Here is a 19,301-nt window from a genome sequence, read left to right on the forward strand (position 1 = left end):
TTTTGGTCATCTGCAGGGACTTACTATTTAGCCTTTCAGCACTCCACTCACACCATTTGTATGATTTTTGATCCCTCTGCCTATAAATTCTGTGCATGTGCACTTCTCTTTACTCCACCTGACAAGGCAGCAATGCTCTGAAAGCTTGTGATTCCAAATAAACTTGTTGGGCTATAACCTGGAATCATGTAACTTCTGACCTTGTCCATCCCCAGTCCAACACCAACACCCCACATCACAGGTAGACAGAGTGGTGAAGAAGGCATTTGGCATCGGTCAGAATTTTGAATACAGGAGTTGAGAAGTCATGTTATGGCTGTACAAGACATTGGTAAGACCACATTTGGAGTACTGCATACTTGCTCTGCTATGCTATAGGAAGGATGTTATTAAACTATATAGGCTGCAAAAAGATTTAGGAGGTTGCTACCGAGACTGGAGAGTTTGGGTTAGAAGGAGAGACTGGAACTTTTTTTCCCCGGAGTGTAGGAGACCGAGAGGTGACCTTACAGACTAAAAATGAAAAGGAACAATTCCAATTGTTTTCGAAGGATTAAGTACACCTCAAGTTGAGTGTAATATGAGCAAAATCCTTCCCTGCTCCATGTCAAGTTGTAAACAAAAAAAGAGATGCTTTTAATGCTGCAATGATAAATTTGATTTATTACCATGCCCCTTTCACAGTCAGTCTGAGACGCAGGAAGCACGATTTAGTGCTTGGCACCATAACTGTGACACTACACAGGCTGAGATGGACTAAAAAAAAACATTCAACACAGCAAGTACAACACATAGAAAACAATATTGGCACATTTAAATAACGACAAGTATGAGCATATAAAGAGTAATTCCATTTGGAGCCAGCACATTCTCCCTCACAAAGTTGACTGTGTTACTCAAGGTAAGAATAACTAAAAAGATTCAGTCACTACTTCAAATAAAAAATCCCTTACGTGTGCTGAATAAGCAGTCACTGTACCAGCGATTATGAACAGATGTCTATCATATTTTAATTCAAACAGGCTTTGACAGTAAGGCAAGATCAAAGAGATCAAACCATGCTGGTTTGCTACTGCAATAAGTTTGTGCAATATTTGGCCAGTTCATCAACTTTATGTAGTAAACTCATTAATAGCTCTCAATGTCTACACTTACCCAAGATGGTGCTGAAATAATGTCATTACACTTTGACATTGATCATTTGAACATTTTCCAGGTTATAGTAGAGAAATTAGTCACAGAAAAAGTATCGGACAATTTCTCTGAAGTTAAGAAGCAGACCAATTTCCGAAGAATCATCCCTATATCATCTTCACCGGCAACAGGAACTGGGCAGTCAACAGCACGGGCAGAGTATTTGCTCTTGGCTCAATGTTTGACTAAGTTGCCTTTATTAATATTTCATTTATTTTTCATGTTTGTGCCAATTTCTGACTCTCTTCTGAAGCTTTAAGATATGGTTCAAAGGGTAGCTCACGCTTTTCTGTACCTCACTGAAATCATTATGATTCACTTGTGAATCTCAATATTGAATCTTTTCAAGCCATTTCCACCTCAAAGGGTACTGTTGCTGAGCTTGATGTTGTTCTTACTCTGTAGCCAATTAGCAATCATAGTTTGTCCTCCTGCATTCCTTCTTCCTGCAATTACTTCACCACTACCCCTTGCTGTGTAAAGCTGTAAGGGTTCGACTTCTTACTCTTTTCTCATCTCATTTTCTCAGCTTGTCCAGCAGAAGAGCTCTGTTTCCTACCATGACAGTTATCATTTGACATTCCCTTCAGGATATGCTTTTCTCTTTCAAGAAACCTACTGTGTGCTTCCAACAAGCTGGTATTTTTCATAAAATGCTTCAGTTGGTTGCCATTCATTCCCAATAGCTGCAGCTAATTTAAAAGTTAATTCTTTTGAGTAACAGAATTCGCCTGAAACTACTCCTTGAGTCCACCCATTCTCCAACCACCCCCTCTCTCTGAACAACACTCCTGCCTGTCAGTATAATCCCAGCAGCAACACATAGATGGCCAAGAGTTCTTATCTGACCCAAACTGCTGATAACATACTTCAAAGTTTTACACAGAGGCAAAATCTCATGCGGTTGCCGATGGTTGGGGGCATTTAATCAGGCATGAGGATGGGGGGGGGGGGGGGAGAAACCCTGTCACCTTACTACTTCAACCACAATTATGCGCATAGTAGAAGGGTCTGTGGAAACTGTTCCTGCCCTGCTACCAAGTGAGTCGGCCTCAACTTGAAGGTTCCATTTTGCCGCTGCTGCTATTAACACTCCAGGGGGTTTAGATCACATCACAAGGTTGACATGTTCTGCAGGCTTCTGGAGGCAGTCCCTCATTCAAGAAGACCCAGTTCCTGATCAAGGCACCCAGCATCAGGAAGGGAGGAGGCTATTGAGAGACACATCCTGCCTTTTTGTGATCGTCATGGCCATCTCAGTCAGGTATGGCCTCTGATCCTTGGCCATCCAAGGCCTCTCCCCTGCAGCATTATTGGCAGCTGTCACTACTCAAGGGCCCTGGCAAGAGGAGTTCTGCACCTAAGTTGTTGCCCAATCAGAAGTCGGTAGCTGTCCATTACCTGAGGCATTAGTATGAGTGGTGACAGCTGCCAGGAATGCCCATGATGCTCTTCAACATTTCGGATTCTTCAAATAAATGTCTCCCAAATGCAATGGTTTTATAAAGATTACATACGATTCATAAATATACTGTTTCAAGCAATTAAAACAGAAAGCATTTACAAAAAAAAAATGCAATCTTAAGATATATATAGAGTCATCGAGATACACAGCATGGAAACGGGCCTTTCCGTCCAACTTATCCATGCTGACCAGATATTCCCATTTTATAACACAAGCAGGCCAAATAGGGCTCGAGGGCAAAGATATTCTGTACCTTTGCACATATTTATTCAAAATACATCTCTCCCTCTCAGAAGATCCAAACAACTCAACATAAAAAATGCACGTCATATTGTTGCAACACAGACACTTGCATGGACTCCATGGCTAGGAGAGTTACTTGAAGTGTCAGCATGATTTGGCAAGGGAAGGGAGTTACTGAGATACACAAAGCCAATAAATACTTATTAGTCGAGAATGGAAAAATCCTACTTTGAAAAGGGCACTTCTCCCCACTACATTAAAGATCAAAGCACAGTTGTATATTCAAGAACAAAAACAAGTTGTATATTCAAGGTTCAGTACACTATAAAGTTGCAGTTTTTGGTAATGTAATGGGTTGCTATTGCTGATTATGCCAATTATAACTGAATATGACTGAAACTCTGTTTAGACTAACAGATTTTCTGTAAATTCTCACACATTTCTCAAAATGCAATTGATTCTTCTCATTTTCGCTGGCTGTGTGGTAGCTTGCTATCCTGAACAGAACCACACCTTCTTAAGAGGCCCAGGAAAGATCAACTTCAATTGTAAGAAAATAAACCACCTTATAAAAAACACCAGCATAAAATTATATACAACTATACTTAATAAGTTGCAAAGGCATGTACTACCATTAAAAATCAGAATTTATGCTAGAAAATGTTTAAAAAACAGCCCAATTGCATTTTTCACTTAATCCACCTTTAGCAATTCTCAACAGCAAACAGAATACATTTTCTTATTGGGTGGACTAATTTCACCTGACCAATGGGAGATTCTTCACAAATTTAAAAGGAGTGAATCAAAATGTTTGCATCACAGTGCTTGATACTTTTTAGTATTTTTAATATTTTAGTATTTTAAAAATGATTTTGTGATATTCTTAAATGAAACCTGCCAACATTCATAGTTAATTAAGAAATTTCAAATCTTAACTTCAACTTTTTTTTGGGTGCTCAATATGAAAACATATTGGAGGAAATGGCAAGGAGCACAGGGTAGCATTTAAAGTCAGGACACTCCATTGGAATAATTGTGCTGGTGGGACAATTGTGCCTCCCCATTTATTTTCTTCTATTACATTGTTGGGTTCCTTTATGTTCCAATTTGTCAGATTTTGCTGTTACTACCTTAGATCTGTACTGCTCCTAATCACACATTCTCGATCTTTCAAGTGTATTTAATTTCTTTCATTATACTACTTCCTACTACCTCACATTAATATCACTTCAGTAATGCCTCTTTATTCTAACCTCAAAAGACTTTGCGTGTGCATGCATACATACATGTGAGTGTGTTACATTTTTAAAAGATTGCTCATACAATCGCTACAGTATGGAACTAGGACATTTGATTCAACAAGTCCACACTGACTCTCCGAACAGCATCTCACCCAGGATCACCTGCCTACCCTTTCCTTGTAACCCTGCATTTCCCATGGCTAATCCACCTAGCCTGCACATCTTTGGTCAGAGAGAGGAAGCCAAAGCACCCAGAGAAAACCCACGCAGACACGGGGAGAATGTGCAAGTTCCACACAGATCATTGCCCAAGGCTTGAATTGAACCCAGGTCCCTGGCACTGAGGCAGCAGTGCTAACCACTGAGCCCTTTGTAAGTATTTCTAATTCAAATCAACAGCTTATATCCAATACCTCTACTTACCTGTTCTCTCTGCATGCTGAGTGATCTGCTAAGTTTCTGTACAATTTTCTTCCTCTCTATTATAACTGGTTTTTTCTATATTCCAAAACAGAATTGATTTAATATATTCCATGCATTTTTAACCAATGCTTAATTTGATTGTGATTCTATTCTCACACTTCGCTATTAATTTCAATACTACTGCATTGTGAATACTCATTGTTGTGTGATTCTGAAGGAAATAAAACTTCAAGGATGCTAATTAAAAGTTTTGTTAAAGCTGTGATGGCTGGAAAGCAAAATGTTCAGATACTGTTTGGTCATCACCTTAAGGGAAGAGTTTATGAAGGTACTGCACGGTGCTACTATTTCTATCCTAGTAGATGAGCAGCACTTCCAAGCATGGAAGGTTAAAATTCAGCACTAACATTAAAGAACCAAGTTTATAGATTTCAGTTGCTCCTGCTGATACAGTTTAAGAGAACTCACCGTAAACACTGTAGCTCAGTCTGGATCAGAAAAAAATTGCCGTTGAGTTAGCAGGCACTAGTGCTATGCCCTAATGAGTAATACCTTTTCCAACACAGTTTTATAAGGCGCTAACGATTAAAATAGGATTATAAAACAAAATACGAGTCCTCTCCATAGACTTATCCATGTAGAAACTGAGCCATTTGAAACAGCATGGTTCCAGCTTTACTCCTTGTTCTGTGCTGAATCAGCTACTGACAAGCATGATAACAGCAACGAAACTGCACTAAGTCACAAAACCCCAAAATAGGAAAGGGCATAGCTGATAGCCCGAATTCTATCTGCTGGTCAGCATCCACCTATCACTGATGAACGTTAATGAATACTGGGATCAAATTCAATTTGGTTTATCACTTAAGTTCTTGTCACATTAAAAATTAGTCACTGAGGTTAGTTAGAATCATAGAATTCCTATAATGCAGGTAGAAGCCATTCAGCCCATTGGGTCTACACTGACTCTCCAAAGAGCACCCTACCTCGACCCCATGTATTTACTATGGCTAATTCCCTAGCCTGCATATCCCTTGACACTACAAGGTAATTTTGCACGGCCAATTCACCCATGCTGCACATCTTTGGACTGTACGAGGAAACCAGGGCACCTGGCAGAAACCTATGCAAACGTGAGGAGAACGTGCAAACTCAAAACAGTCACTCAAGGCTGGAATCAAACTGGGGTCCGTGGCACTGTGAGGCAGCAATGCTAACCACTGTGCCACCATGCTGCACCAGTTACCAGTAAGCAATAAGTACCAATGGATGTATATGCCAATGGAACCAGAGGGAAGTGAGTATCATGAAGTTGTAATAGTCATATTGCACAAAAGAGGCCCTTCAGCCCCTCAATGTCTACTGACCCACTATATTAATTCCACTTTCCAGCACTTGAATCTATATCCTTCAATGTTATGACATTTCAAGTGCACATCCACACATTTTAAAGGTTGTGACATTTGCTGACTGTTATTCTCCCAGACAGTACATTCCAGATTCCCATCATCCTTTAGGTGAAAACAATTTCCTCAATTCCCTGTAAATCTCCTGTCTTTCATAATTCACAATTATGTCCCTTCAACAACAGGGGAACAGCAGCTTTCTATCCACACGCCTCAATCTTACACACCTCAATCAGGTCCTCCCTCTCGGGTTTCTCTGCTCTAAAGAAAATCACCTGAGCCTCTCTTCATAGCTGAAATGCTCCATTCCAGACAACATCCTGGTGAATCTCCTCTGCACATCCTCCACTGCAATCATATTCATTCTACAGTGTTGTGACCAGAATTGCACACAGTACTTCAAACTTTGGTCAGACCATAGCTGAACAGCTCCAACATAACTTCCCTGACCTTATAATCTTTCCACGAACGATAACGGCAAGTATCCCGTGTGCCTTCTTAACCACTATTAATTTGTCCTGTTCTCTGAAGGGATCTACAGATAACCACTCTAAGATCCCGCTGTTCCTCAAGCTTCCTAGTGTCGTACCATTCATTCAGTACTCCCTTGTCTTGTTATTTCTTCCAGAGTGATCACCTTAAATTGTATTTGCCACTGATCTACCCATCTGACCAGCCCATCTACATTTTCCTATAATTTAAATACTTCTTCCTCATTATTAACCATCCAGCCAATCTTCGGGTTATTCTCAACTTACTTATTAAACCACACATTCTCATCTACATGGTTTATATTTATTAACATTAAGGGAACCAGCACTGATCCCAGAGATATGTCTCCAGTTACACAAGCAGCCTTCACAGAATAGAATCCCTACAATATGTAAACAGGCAATTCAGCCCAACAAATCCACACTGCCCCTCTGAAGAGCATCCCAACCAGACCCATTCCCCTACCTCTATTTCCCATGTCTAACCCACTTAACCTAAACAACCCTGAATACTATGGACAATTTAGCAGAGCCAATCCACCTACCATGCACATCTTTGGACTGTGAGAGGAAACCAGAGCACCCGGAGGAAACCCACATTGACACAGGGAGAACATGCAAACTCCACGCAGACAGTCACCAGAGGTCGGAATCGAACCCGGGTCCCTGGCGCTGTGAGGCAGCGGTGCTAACCACAGAGCCATCTAGTTGAGGTTCTGTGGCGCAATGAAGAGCGCATTAGACTTCTATGGGTGTATTGACAATGCTATTCAAACCCTTCTACCGCCAGCTTCTGTCTCCTACCACGAAAGCAATTTTGGATCCATATGCCAAGTTACCCTGGATCACACCGAGATAGCGAGAACTGCAGAAGCTGGAGTCAGAGATAACAAAGCGTGGAGCTGGAAGAACACAGCAGGCCAAGCAGCATCAGGGGAACAAGAAAGCTGACGTTTTGGGTCGGGACCCTTCTTCAGAAATTTCATATATAAATTCATATATAAATTCTTCGCAAAGCAGGCAGGGAGGCATGGGGAAGACAGGGCTATCCTTCATGAAGTTGGACACGAGCCATGCTTACTTGCAATTCCCAGACGTATGCTACAATTAATACCCAGAAGGGCTTGTACTGACATAAAATACCGCCATTTCAGATATCATCAGCTTGTTCCATTTTCCAGTGAATGATGAAAAACATTTTGCAAGATCTACCTCAGGTTGTCATTTATTTATATGACACCCTGATAACAGGAAAAACTAATAAGGAACACTTGGAGAACTTCGAAATAGTCCTAAAGTGTTTTTCCAAGGCTGGCATACAACTAGGAAGGATAAAATGCACCCCTCCAAGTGACTAACTGGGCTGCAGAGTCAACAAGAATGAGTTACAGGCAGAAGAAAATGGGAGGATGATCAAAATGTACCATGGCTCCCTTGTCTGTCCAGGAGCTTAGGTCACTTCTTGGGCAGGAAAGTTCATTCTAACCTGGCATTTAACCTGGTCACTCCGCATCAATTCCTAAAAAAGGATCAACCTTGGATATGGTTTCAGACAAGCCCGCGCTTTCAACGAACTAAAGAAATAGCTACTATCCTCTTAGGTGATGGCACAATATGATCCCAAAAAGGATCTGGTATCAACATACATTGCTTCCCCATATAGAATCAGGAAATTATTAGCTCATAGATGGCCTGATGGAGAGGAACGCCCAATAGGTTATGCATCCAGGACTTTGGCTAATGGAAGAGCATAAACACGCCCAGTTACAAGAAGAATAATTGGCAGTCATACGTAGAGCCAGGAAGTTCCACCAATACCTTTTACGGATGAAAATTTGTGATTATCACAAACTATAAACCCCTACTTGGTCTGCCTAAAGAGGACAAGTCAGTGTCGCACATTGTTACAAGCTGCATTCAGCAGTGGGCTCTAATACTAAGTGCTTATAATTTAGAAACCATCCCGCGGACCAAGCAGCAAATGTGGATGCATTGAGCTGCCTCCCATTAGCGGGTACACCACTGGTGGTGGCCCCCGTGGAAGAGTCTACAAAAAGGTATTAAATTTTCTGGACATACCACCAGTCACAGCTAACAATACTAGACTTTGGACACAAAATTTCAGTCCTTTCCAAACTGAAATAACTGATGTTAATCAGTAATCAGGCAGCACGGTGGCACAATGGTTAGCACTGCTGCCTCACAGGGCCAGGGCCCTGGGTTCGATTCCAGCCTCGGGCGACTGTCTGCGTGGGTTTCCTCCCACAATCCAAAGATGTGTAGATTAGGTGGATTGGCCATGCTAAATTGCCCGTATTGTTCAGGGATGTGTAGATTAGGTGGGTTATAGGGGGATGGGTCTGGGTGGGATGCTCGGAGGTTCGGTTTGGACTTGTTGGGCCGAGGGTCCTGTTTCCACACTGTAGGGATTCTATGATAATGGGAGGAAACCAAACGGCAGTCATAACTAGAATTGAAATTTTTTTCTGGACCTGAGAAGTCCAGTCCATGGTAGAAGACAGCATATTGTTATGGGCAGTGAGAGTGATTGTCCCGAGCAAATGGTGCCATCAAATACTGGCTGAACTCGACCAGGGCTATTCAGGGGTATCCAAAATGAAGATAAATGGGGAGGTGTTTGAGATCAGGCTTGGACGCAGACATAGCCGCATTGGTGGGGCAGTGCCCCGAATGTCAACAAGGACAAAAAAAAAAAAAAATACTGCCAGGAGCTCCCCCACATCTGTGGGAATGGCTGAGTACACCTTGGACTCAGCTGCACATCTCCAATGCGGGTCCTTTCATTCCACCAAAATAAAATGCAAAGTAGTGCCTGACAATTATTTACCTAAACAAAGAAAAAGAGCTAAAGAAATTTACTAAGTCTGGCAGCATCTGTGGAGAGCAAAAGAGAATTAACCTTTTGAGTCTAGTGACCCTTCATCTGACTGAAGTATTTACTTCAACTCCATCTATCTGGCCAGACTTTATGTCACTTAAGCCTGTTTTTTTTTAAATTGAAAACAGTGTTAACCAGTACACTCACTGTATATGGCAAATTGATCAAAGTCATCTGATGAATTGATGCTGTTCATTTTTTGAGCCACACTGAACTGAGCTATCAGTGTATCAGTGCCACTCACTTGACCATTATTTGTTGCTCATTCGTCAATTAGTAGGGAAGAAATCGCTTCACGCTGCTGTTGTACAGGAGACGCATACTGATCAAACAGCTACTATGTTTATCAGAATATAGTTCAGTTGTCAGATTTCTTGTGACCCAAGAGCTGAAGAGCCATTTGCTCAATGAAACATAAATTCCACTGTTTGTCATCTTTTCTATATCTGCTCTTTTGCTGTGTCGTGTTGAGATCTAAATGGGGCCACTCTGAGGCACTGAGAAAGCCAGGACTTTTATTTGGCTGATATTGAAGGCTTTCGAAAAAATTGTTGAGGCATATAAATGATGAACAGCACTGCATGGCTGCCAGTGAAGGTTGAAGTGTAGATTGTTTGCAAGCTAAAGTAGTACAGGCATATGCAAATGTGTTTCAGCCTTCATATTGACATATCTATGTAAAGAAGTGATTCAAAAGGACTAGGATGGTATGGTATAAACAGGTTGGCCACAAGCCAAAAGGGCCAACAAATATTTGAAATTACATATAACAGAACATCAGCAAGACAAGAGTTAGAGTGCAAAAGCCAATATATGAAGACTGGTTGATGCTTTTTTTCCCCTCCCATAGTCCCCTGATACATCACTTCTGATAAACCAAGGATAAGAACTTCAAAGTCGAGATGTTAGATCAGGAGCCAATGTTTATGAACAGGCACAGAGGTAATGTGGGAATGGGACCTCAAAGGAGTTAGACACAAGTAGCAGTGATTTGGATGAGGGTAGAATGAGGGAGGCTATCCAAGAGTACTCTGGAATAGTTGAGTCTATAATTAACAAAACAGAAGGTTTTCAGGAACGGATGAGCCGAGACAGGTGCAAATTCAAGTCACATTGCAGGTGGAAATAGGACACCCTTCCCTTCCCCACACCTTGTCATGCCACCTGTTCTCCTGGCTCCACTCCCATTTCTTCGTTCCCCTCACTTTCTTTATACAAAAATCCCAACTTCTATTTCCCTCTCAGCTTGTACAGTTGTTTATTTAGACCCAATCAAACTCCATACGTCCTCTGGTCTGATAGCATCTCCATGCCAATTGTGTCCTAGCCTGGCAAGTGTAATGAGAACTTATATTTATAAATTGTCTTGAATGTAACAAAACATTCCATAGCACTTCATAAGAGCACTATAAAACAAAATATGACACAGAACCAAGAAGGTTATCCAGTATTGGATCAGATGATCAAAAATCTTAGTCAAAACCGATAAATCTAAGGAATGTCTTGCAGGAAACCAACAAATACTAACTTCCATTGATTTTCCAAGATCCTATCAGCAATGTAATGAAAAATTCCCCTTTCTTTACAGTGTTAATAAATACATCCTTCTTGGGTCCAATATATTTCTTAATTGGCAAAAATAATTGATAGTCAGGAAGCTTCAGATATTGTGATAACTTATAAACAAATGTTTATATTTGAAAGAAATAAGGGAGACTATGACCTGATAGATCTACAGAAACCTACTGATGTTGGCATAGCAAACATTCATCAAAAATTATGATCAATAAAGCCAAATTTGGGCAGTTCGGTGGTTCAGTAGTTAGCACTGCTGCCTCACGGTGCCAGGGACCCAAGTTCGATTCCACCCTTGGGCGACTGTCTGTGTGGAGTTTGCACATTCTCCCCTTGTCTGCGTGGGTTTTCTCCAGGTGCTCCGAGTTCCTCCCACAGTTCAAAGATGTGCCGGTTAGGTGGATTGGCCATGCTAAATTGCCCATCGTGTTCAGGGATGTGTAGAATAGGTACGTTATGAGGGATGGGTCTGGGTGGGATACGCTGAGGGGCGCTGTGGACTTGTTGGGCCAAAGGGCCTGTTTCCACACTGTAGGGATTCTATGATCTATGGTCTAAATTATTAGCTGATGTCTGTCCCCTGAAAGAAACCCTGGGACTTGGATTAGTTAGCAGATACTTCTCTCTTTAGAGGAGTTTATCCTGTCTGGAGAACCCATTAGATTAAAAAAAAACAAAAAGGATTTTTGATTACAAAAATAACTGTTGATATTAACTTAATTGTTTACTCTCATGCTTGTGAACTCTCAAAGTATTCATGTGAAACCAAATCTGACTTGGCACGTGTTAACAATATATTGGTACATTCTGGGAAATTTCACAACAGGGAAAGAAGCTGTTGTTCTTAAAATCTGTGGGAGGTCATTCCAGTCTAACTATTAAACGTAGAGGGTTTGCAAGCTACTGTGATGCCATTCTCCAAATTTAAAATTGCAGGATACCATGTTTATAATTATTCGGAGCGCACTACAAACAAATGTTTTTCAATTAGAGAGGAACTGAAGCCATACGAGATAACATTAAACAAAGCTTGTTTAAAGGATATATAAATACAAGGCAGAGGAATCATAACCAATTTCCATTGCACCAACATGTAACCAATTTGACTCAGCTTTATCAAATTTGTAGAAAATAATTTTGACAATAAGATAGAAGCTTCTGAATGAAAAATTAATCTTGAAAAGTAGTCTGCATTCAGAATAAAAAGTGCACTAATTTGTCTCCGGCTGGTAACGTTGGTACACATTATCCAAATTCTATCCTGGAACACTAATCTGAGTTAACTACTAATTAAAAGTCCGCACTTAAAGAAATTGCTAGGATGTTATGCTCGCTTTAAATTTTCAATTCATTAGTTAGCATGCAGAATTGAAAGGCACCTCATACTCAGACAGAATATCCAAATGGGTGTTGCTGCTTGACTGACCATATTTCAAAATCATCCCCCAAGGAATGGGCAGAAAAATATGAAAAGTACAAAGACAATTAAAAAGCTAAAATAAAAATAAAGAAAAAGGCAAACAAACAAAAAAAGAGCCACAACGTCTGAAGAAAAATCATATTTAAAGTTACTTAATAAAACTTTACTCCAAATGCGTTCACCTTACACATTTGTTGGTATATGACTTGTATGTGTTCAAACATGACTTGCTTCTTATGCTACTCCCAAAACAACTCAGGGGCAGTACAGATTGAAAATCAATCTCTTAAAATCTGAAGGGAGTAAACATCATGGATTCTTTTAGGGCACAGTTAATATTTGCTTCTATTCCATATTGAATTACTTTCTCCATAACTTGCTTCCCTTTAATACTGTGGCAGTCACCAAATTGTAAATCATACAAGGTTGGCATGCTTCCCAAGGAAACACAGCCTCCCTTAAGTCTTCAGCTTTTCCATGACAACATCACATTCATCCAAGTTGCAAACAATTGTTCGCCCACAATGGTTCCATCCGTTCAGCTAAGTGAAGCATTTCAGGCGAGACAGTCTTTGTGGACTAGCAGTAATTACCCAATGACAATGCAGACTACAGCTAATATCAGCACAGCCTCCTGTGAAAGTCAATTTCCTTGCCACTTTGAATATAGCAGGATGACATTAATCTGACAGGCAACTAAACAGCCTCTATATTTGCTAAGTATTTCATTGGAGATTACGCCGAGAGAAAATTTAATATTTTAGTTGTCAGCCTTCTCTTGCTTTTCCCAGCTGTGCTCCCACAACTGTTCAAAAGTTAAGAGTTTTGCAGGATATTATATTTTCCAAGAACGTTCAGGTACTGGCCTGAACATTCACACCAGTTAGGTGTAATAATGCAACAGTAAGTGCCATCAATATTTTTGTTTAAAATCCAAGATTAGGATCAGATTTATAAACTCTTGACTTAAAACTGAGCCCTCCTTATACATAAAGATATCAGCTGCCTAGGCCACAAATATTCAAGCTTGTACAGGGCATGCTGAATTTGTTCTCTTTATAAATAATTTTACAGCAGCATTGTTTCAAATCAAAAGATGATCTCAAATCTTTTTCCATGGACAATGCACTCTAGTCAAATAGAAGAAAGGCCCACCTGGGGCTAACTCAATTCCTTCTACAGCAAAGAGAGAGCATTTAAGTATATTTGCAACATTCAACAATAGATTTTTTTGTTTATGTCAATTTTGTCACCTCACCTTTTCAAGGGCTGAATCTTCCCAACTCCTTAACAGTGCGGGCAATGAATAGTCAATTACGAAAAATGCCACAAACAGAAAAATTGTTTCCTCAATGTTCAGGAAAAAGTCAGATTTTCCACCCAATGTTTTAATGTTGAGACAAGAATCTTGCTAGTACGTGGTGAGACGGCAATTTGCATGCATTAATGTCTCATCATTCCTTCATCTTACCTAATTTGTATGTCATTTGGTATTTTCCCAGGCACTGGAGAGAAACTAGACAGTGACAATTCCTGACACACAAGCCTGAGTGGGTATCTGGTGCCTCCAGTCCATTGCTTGTACAGCATATCCATCTCTGCTATCTTTTCCCAACACATCAGGGCATGCTCTATGTGCAGCAATTGCCTCCAGCCACAGAGGTTGGCACTGGCAAAACACCAGCCTCACCACATTACCAGGGCACATTTGGGACTCACTTTTAATGCAGTTCCTACTTAAATGTGGCATTTTGAAACTTATCAACTGCTCACATTGCATTGCTACTACTAGGTTGCTTTGCACACAGGGTGAGACACCCATCACACGCATTGGAGCAGGATGTATTTCAGGGCTCATCACTTGTTTTCATAGCAATGACTCACTTTGCACCTGCTTGGATGCTCACACCATCTTGTCCTTGCATTATGTCTTTGAAAAGACACAGCAGGCAGTTTATGATCAGCAACAATTAATTGACAAACGGGACTGCAGTCAATCAGGAGGCTGGTCCAGTCAGGAAAAGTGATGAGGTGTCCTGATTGCGTGAGTAGCAAGTACAGAGGGCAAGAAGGGTTAGCAGTTTAAAATATGACGTCCACAGTGTGCATTTTGTTGCTCATAAACATATAATTGCATCAGCACAGCATGGTAGGAGTACAGTACACACATAATGCAGTGAGCAGCAGAGAATTGACAGAGGTAACTCACTAGAATGCATGGAGAGAAATTTCCTACGAAACTCCCCAAAACTGTTAATAGTAAATTTTTGGTAGAATGCAGCCCGTTGACTGTTGCACTACAAGAAATAGATGAGCACTCGTCACTATCTTTCCTAAGGTACCGTGATTCTTGTGTAATTTGAGGCAGTGAGTTTTAACAGGCACACATTATAGCCAAGACCGAACGTCAATTGACGTGCACCTAAGCTATTTGCAGCACAGCCTAATACCTAAAAATGGAAAGGGAAAACAGTTATTTTTCCTTCCTGACCTAGGGGTATTGAAGTGAACTGAACTGAAATATCATTTGTTAAACTAAAAATATATCACCAAGCCAACTCAAATTAGAATTAAATTTGTAACCATCACTGTGGTTTGGTCACCCAGTGCATCAACTTATTAGGCCATCTTGGAGCAGTTTATCTATTTGACAGCATTAGGATTAGAAAATATTGCATAAAATTTTGAGCACTTAAACAAAAGTAGCAGTTATGTTTACATGTTTAAATACATTTTTGTTGATCATTTTATATTCAACAAAATACATAATTCTGTCGCATCTGGATCAAAAGATTTCCTTCCATTGATCCTCCACATTTTTCAGTTTCTCAACTCCCACATCTGGGCATTCATTTTCTCATCACTCAGACTGCAACAACACCCACTTCTGCTTTGCAAATTCTAGGTAAAGCGTACTGATCCTTTGTAAGGTTTGTTCTGACCACCATCTTTCCTAACTACACTATTTGTGCAAAAAGGAATTTTTACGTGCAGAAACCGAGAAGCTTCAACAACATGAAGTATCATCAACTTGCCTCTGTAGACTCAACACAAATAAATTTAATGCACTGGTTAATGCCAGTGCAATCAAATTCCTTTTTGCAAGATTTCACACGGTCAATACTCCACTACATTAAGCATTGACGAAGAAAAAGTAAAGCTGTGGGGGACTAGAGATGAGACAACCTTGTCCTGCTCCTATGATGCTACTTGGCCTGCTGTGTTCATCCAGCTCTACACCTTGTTATCTCGGTCTAACATTTACGACCTTTAATGACAGTCTTGCAAACTTAAATTATTTTGCAGACAAAGTATCACTTTAGTTTACTGCAAAGCCCGTCATTTATTCTGTTTTTGGCTAGTAGGACGTTAGTCCAGACACTTGGAATTCCCTCATCAAACCAATTTCTACCACTTCCAGATTTAACACATATAGCCTACCCCTTGACGAAGCTTTTGACCAGCTGCCTTAACGTCTTTGGATTTCATGTTGACTTTGTGTGATAATGTTTCAGTAAAGAGCCTTGGGATATTTTACTATCTTAAAAGGATAGACAGAAGTTTAACCCCATGATGTTTTAGTGTAACATACAACCTCCCCCTTACTATCTAAAACAGTGCCATTCTCTCCAAAGAACCATCCAATGAAGAGAAGTTCAAAAGTGTATGATTGGTACGAAACCTGTGGCTGTGGTGCATCTCCCATTACACATGGCCAACTGTAACCTGTAAGTAAACCTCCTGAGCCTCAACAATATTAAAAACTGGAAATACCAGTTTAAACAAAATACAGCATAGTACAACATAACAGTAGCGAAAATCTGAACTGTCGTTCATTCTGTTGCATTCATATATTACAGTTCGATGAAGTAAATACAACAGCAATCAAATTACCTTTCATTACTTTGTCCATGTTGTTATCCTGGATAAATAAAAAAGAACAACAGCCTGGGAAAGGAAAAAATAAGAGAATTACAATAGTAAGAGGGGGATCCAAATCAAAAGGAGAACGGGATAAACTCAATATTTGGCATCCAACCAATAATTTGCAGCACTGCTTTGATAGCCAGAAATATCTGCTGAGTTCACAGTAGCAGGCTACCATTTACAGATTAATACCCACAAGCCCTCAGTTTTATTCATGAGAATCCATCACTTGGATATTATAGCCAGACTTCTGAATAATCAAGTGCATCAATTATCTTGGTGGGAAAATTCCACTGAAGCTACTAATACCACTAATTCACAATCTGAGAAATGAAAAACTGTGCATTATTTATTAATTATGACCTCTGCATTAAGTTTTTCAAAAATCAAAGTCAGCCAAGACATCCTTAAAAACTAGCCAGACTTTTCAGCGCTTTCCATTTAAATGTCTCAGTGTTTGGTTTGGAACTAGATCTCATTATACGACAGATGCTTGAGTAGGTTTGCATCGCAAAATACTCTTTAGTTTTGGCAAGTTCCATTTCTCACATAATAGACAATTTAAAAAGAAGTACTTAGGATAGGCTTTTAAAAGACATCCGTGGGCCTCATTTGACAGCTGATAGTTACTGATGAATAAAAACGAGGGGACTATGGCTGCTGTAAATCAGAAACAAAAACAGAAGTTGCTGGAAAAGCTCAGCAGATCTGGCAGCATCTGTGAAGAGAAATCAGAGTTAATGTTTTGGGTCCAGTGACCCTTCCTCATAACTGTCAGTTTCAGAGGAAGGGTCACTGGACCTGAAATATTAACTCTGATTTCTCTTCACAGATGCCACTGACCTGCTGAGCTTTTCCAGTAGTTACTGATGAAAAACCTGCCGGTCTGTGACTGAAAAATTCCATGAGTTGTTGACTTATACACCAGAATAATTATGGTTGTTAGTCTTTTATAATTGAATATACAGCACAAGAAAAAAAACACAAATCAGCCCAACTGTGCCAACAAGCCTGATCTTCATGTCAGTACTTTGAACTGTAGGAGCATTAGTCACAATCGAGCAGTGAACAAAAACCTCATGGTATCAAGATTGATTCTGGCACTAATAGGCTTTGCACCATACATTAATTAGACTTTACACAGAACATAGATCAATACAGCACAAGAACAGGCTCTTCAGCCCACCATGTCTGTACCAATTATGATGCCATTCTAAATTATTCCCATCTGCCTGCATATGGTCCATATCCCTCTATTCCCTACCAGTTCACGTATCTATCTAAGCCCGTCTTAAACATTGCTATCATCTCTGCTGCTACCATCTCCCTGGCACAATGTTCCAAACACCTGCCACCCTCTGCGTAAGAGGCTGTTTTAAGGGTAAATCCACAACTCTCATTTGGGAATCTTCTAAAGGCCAGTTCATTACAGTTCAGGACCAGCACGTTCCTGTGAAAATGAAGGATTAAGATGGCAAGATGCAGGAGCCTTGGATAACAAGAATAATTGAGAGCTTAGTCAAAAAGAAAACAAAGTGGAGGGATATGTAAGGTTTAGGAGTCCAAAGACAGACAGAGCACTTAAAACATACAAATATATCAGGAAAGAACTTAAACAATGAATTAAGACATTTAAAAAGGGGCCATGAAACGTCTTTAGCTAATAGGAAAATCGCAAGACATATACAAGGAGCACAAGGGTAGCTAGGGAAAGGGCAGGTCTACTTAAGGATAAAAGGAGGAAATTTACACAAGGAGCCACAGGAAATGGGTGACATCCTTAACGAATACCTTGCACCAATATTCACCAAGGATGGTAAGAATAGGGAAGGGTATTTGGATAATCTGGGGATTTATTTCAGACTGGAGGCTTGTGACCAGTGGTGTGCCGCAAAGATCATTGCTGGGTCCACTGTTGTTCATCATTATTTGTATAACTGGTTTGGACGAGAATTCAGGAGGCCTGGTTAGTAAGTTTGCAGATAGCACCAAAATCATTGGTATAGCAGACAGTGAAGAAGGTTATTTAAGAGTAAAACAAGGTCTTGATCATCTGGGCCAGGGATTTGATTTGATTTGATTTGATTTATTGTCACATGTACCCAAGTACGGTGAAAAGTTTTGTTTTGCGTGCAGTACAGAAGAGGTGGGGTGGTGTCCAGGAGGATGGAGTGCGTTGGAGGCTGGAGAAGGGGTCTGCAGAAGGTGGGTTAGACTTGCGGTTAAAGAAATAGGTGCAGAAGCTGAGGTGGCAGAAAATGTGTTTGACATCCAAACGTGAATGGAATTCATTGATGCATGGGTGCAGTGGAATGAAGGGGTGTCCTTTGCGGTGGACTGACCGTTCGTCTTCAGTGAGGGAGGGTCTTGGCCGGGAGGACGAGGAGGCGGCGGAATGGTGAATACCTGGCAGGGCTTGGGGCTGGGGCTAGGTGCAGAGTTGCAGCTGGGTGTGGGGGCGGACTTAGTTATATCAGCGGCATCAGCAATGTCAGCAGCAGGAGCAGCCAATTTGATTCCTTACAGGTGTTTGTTGAACAGCAAAGGCTTTTATGGTAATCAGGACAGTAGCTTGATCTAGAAACCTGGCATACAGAGCTGAATTGAAATATCCGTGAGTCAAGACAATGACAGAACATTTTGCTAACAGCAGTAGTTGCTTTTGTAGTAGTTGCTATTCATATAGTAAAATTATAAAAAAGTGAGTACAGTTCATAAGTACTTTGTGATGTCGAGGTTGCGAAAGCAAAATATGAATTACATCTTTCTTTCTTCTACTGCTAAGCAACTATACACAGCTGGAGCAGCTTCATTGCAAACCCACAGCATCATTTGCTCCTTTGATGCTGCTTGGCCTGCTGTGTTCATCCAGCTCTGCACCTTGTTGTCTTGCATCTACTATGCTGATCATTGGAGAGTACTGTTCTCTATTATTCCCCCAAGTTTTGTCAGCACTCAACGTTCACAAATCTATTAAGTTTACTGGTTGTGCAACACTAACATGGCACAAAACCAGT

General features: G+C 40.5%; 1 protein-coding gene across 5 annotated transcripts in view; it reads right to left on the bottom strand.

Moving 5' to 3' along the window:
* LOC125483276 (mastermind-like protein 1) overlaps window positions 1-19,301 on the bottom strand; it is a 267,040-nt gene that overhangs the window by 193,174 nt on the left and 54,565 nt on the right. Inside the window, exons 2-3 of one of the 5 annotated variants that reach the window (XM_048597696.1) lie at window positions 16,252-16,305; window positions 14,793-14,807 (exon numbers count right to left, since the gene is read on the bottom strand). The exons of 3 other annotated variants lie outside the window; for them this stretch is intronic. In XM_048597696.1, the coding sequence (XP_048453653.1) occupies window positions 16,258-16,305 (48 nt within the window). In that variant the 3' untranslated portion in view covers window positions 14,793-14,807; window positions 16,252-16,257. Of the gene's footprint in view, window positions 1-14,792; window positions 14,808-16,251; window positions 16,306-19,301 lie in introns of those variants that run through there. One more of the 5 variants, XM_048597697.1, reaches the window with a different exon arrangement.

This window comes from Rhincodon typus, chromosome 6 (assembly GCF_021869965.1).
Source record: "Rhincodon typus isolate 14 chromosome 6, sRhiTyp1.1, whole genome shotgun sequence".
In the NCBI taxonomy this organism is placed as follows: Eukaryota; Metazoa; Chordata; class Chondrichthyes; order Orectolobiformes; family Rhincodontidae; genus Rhincodon; species Rhincodon typus.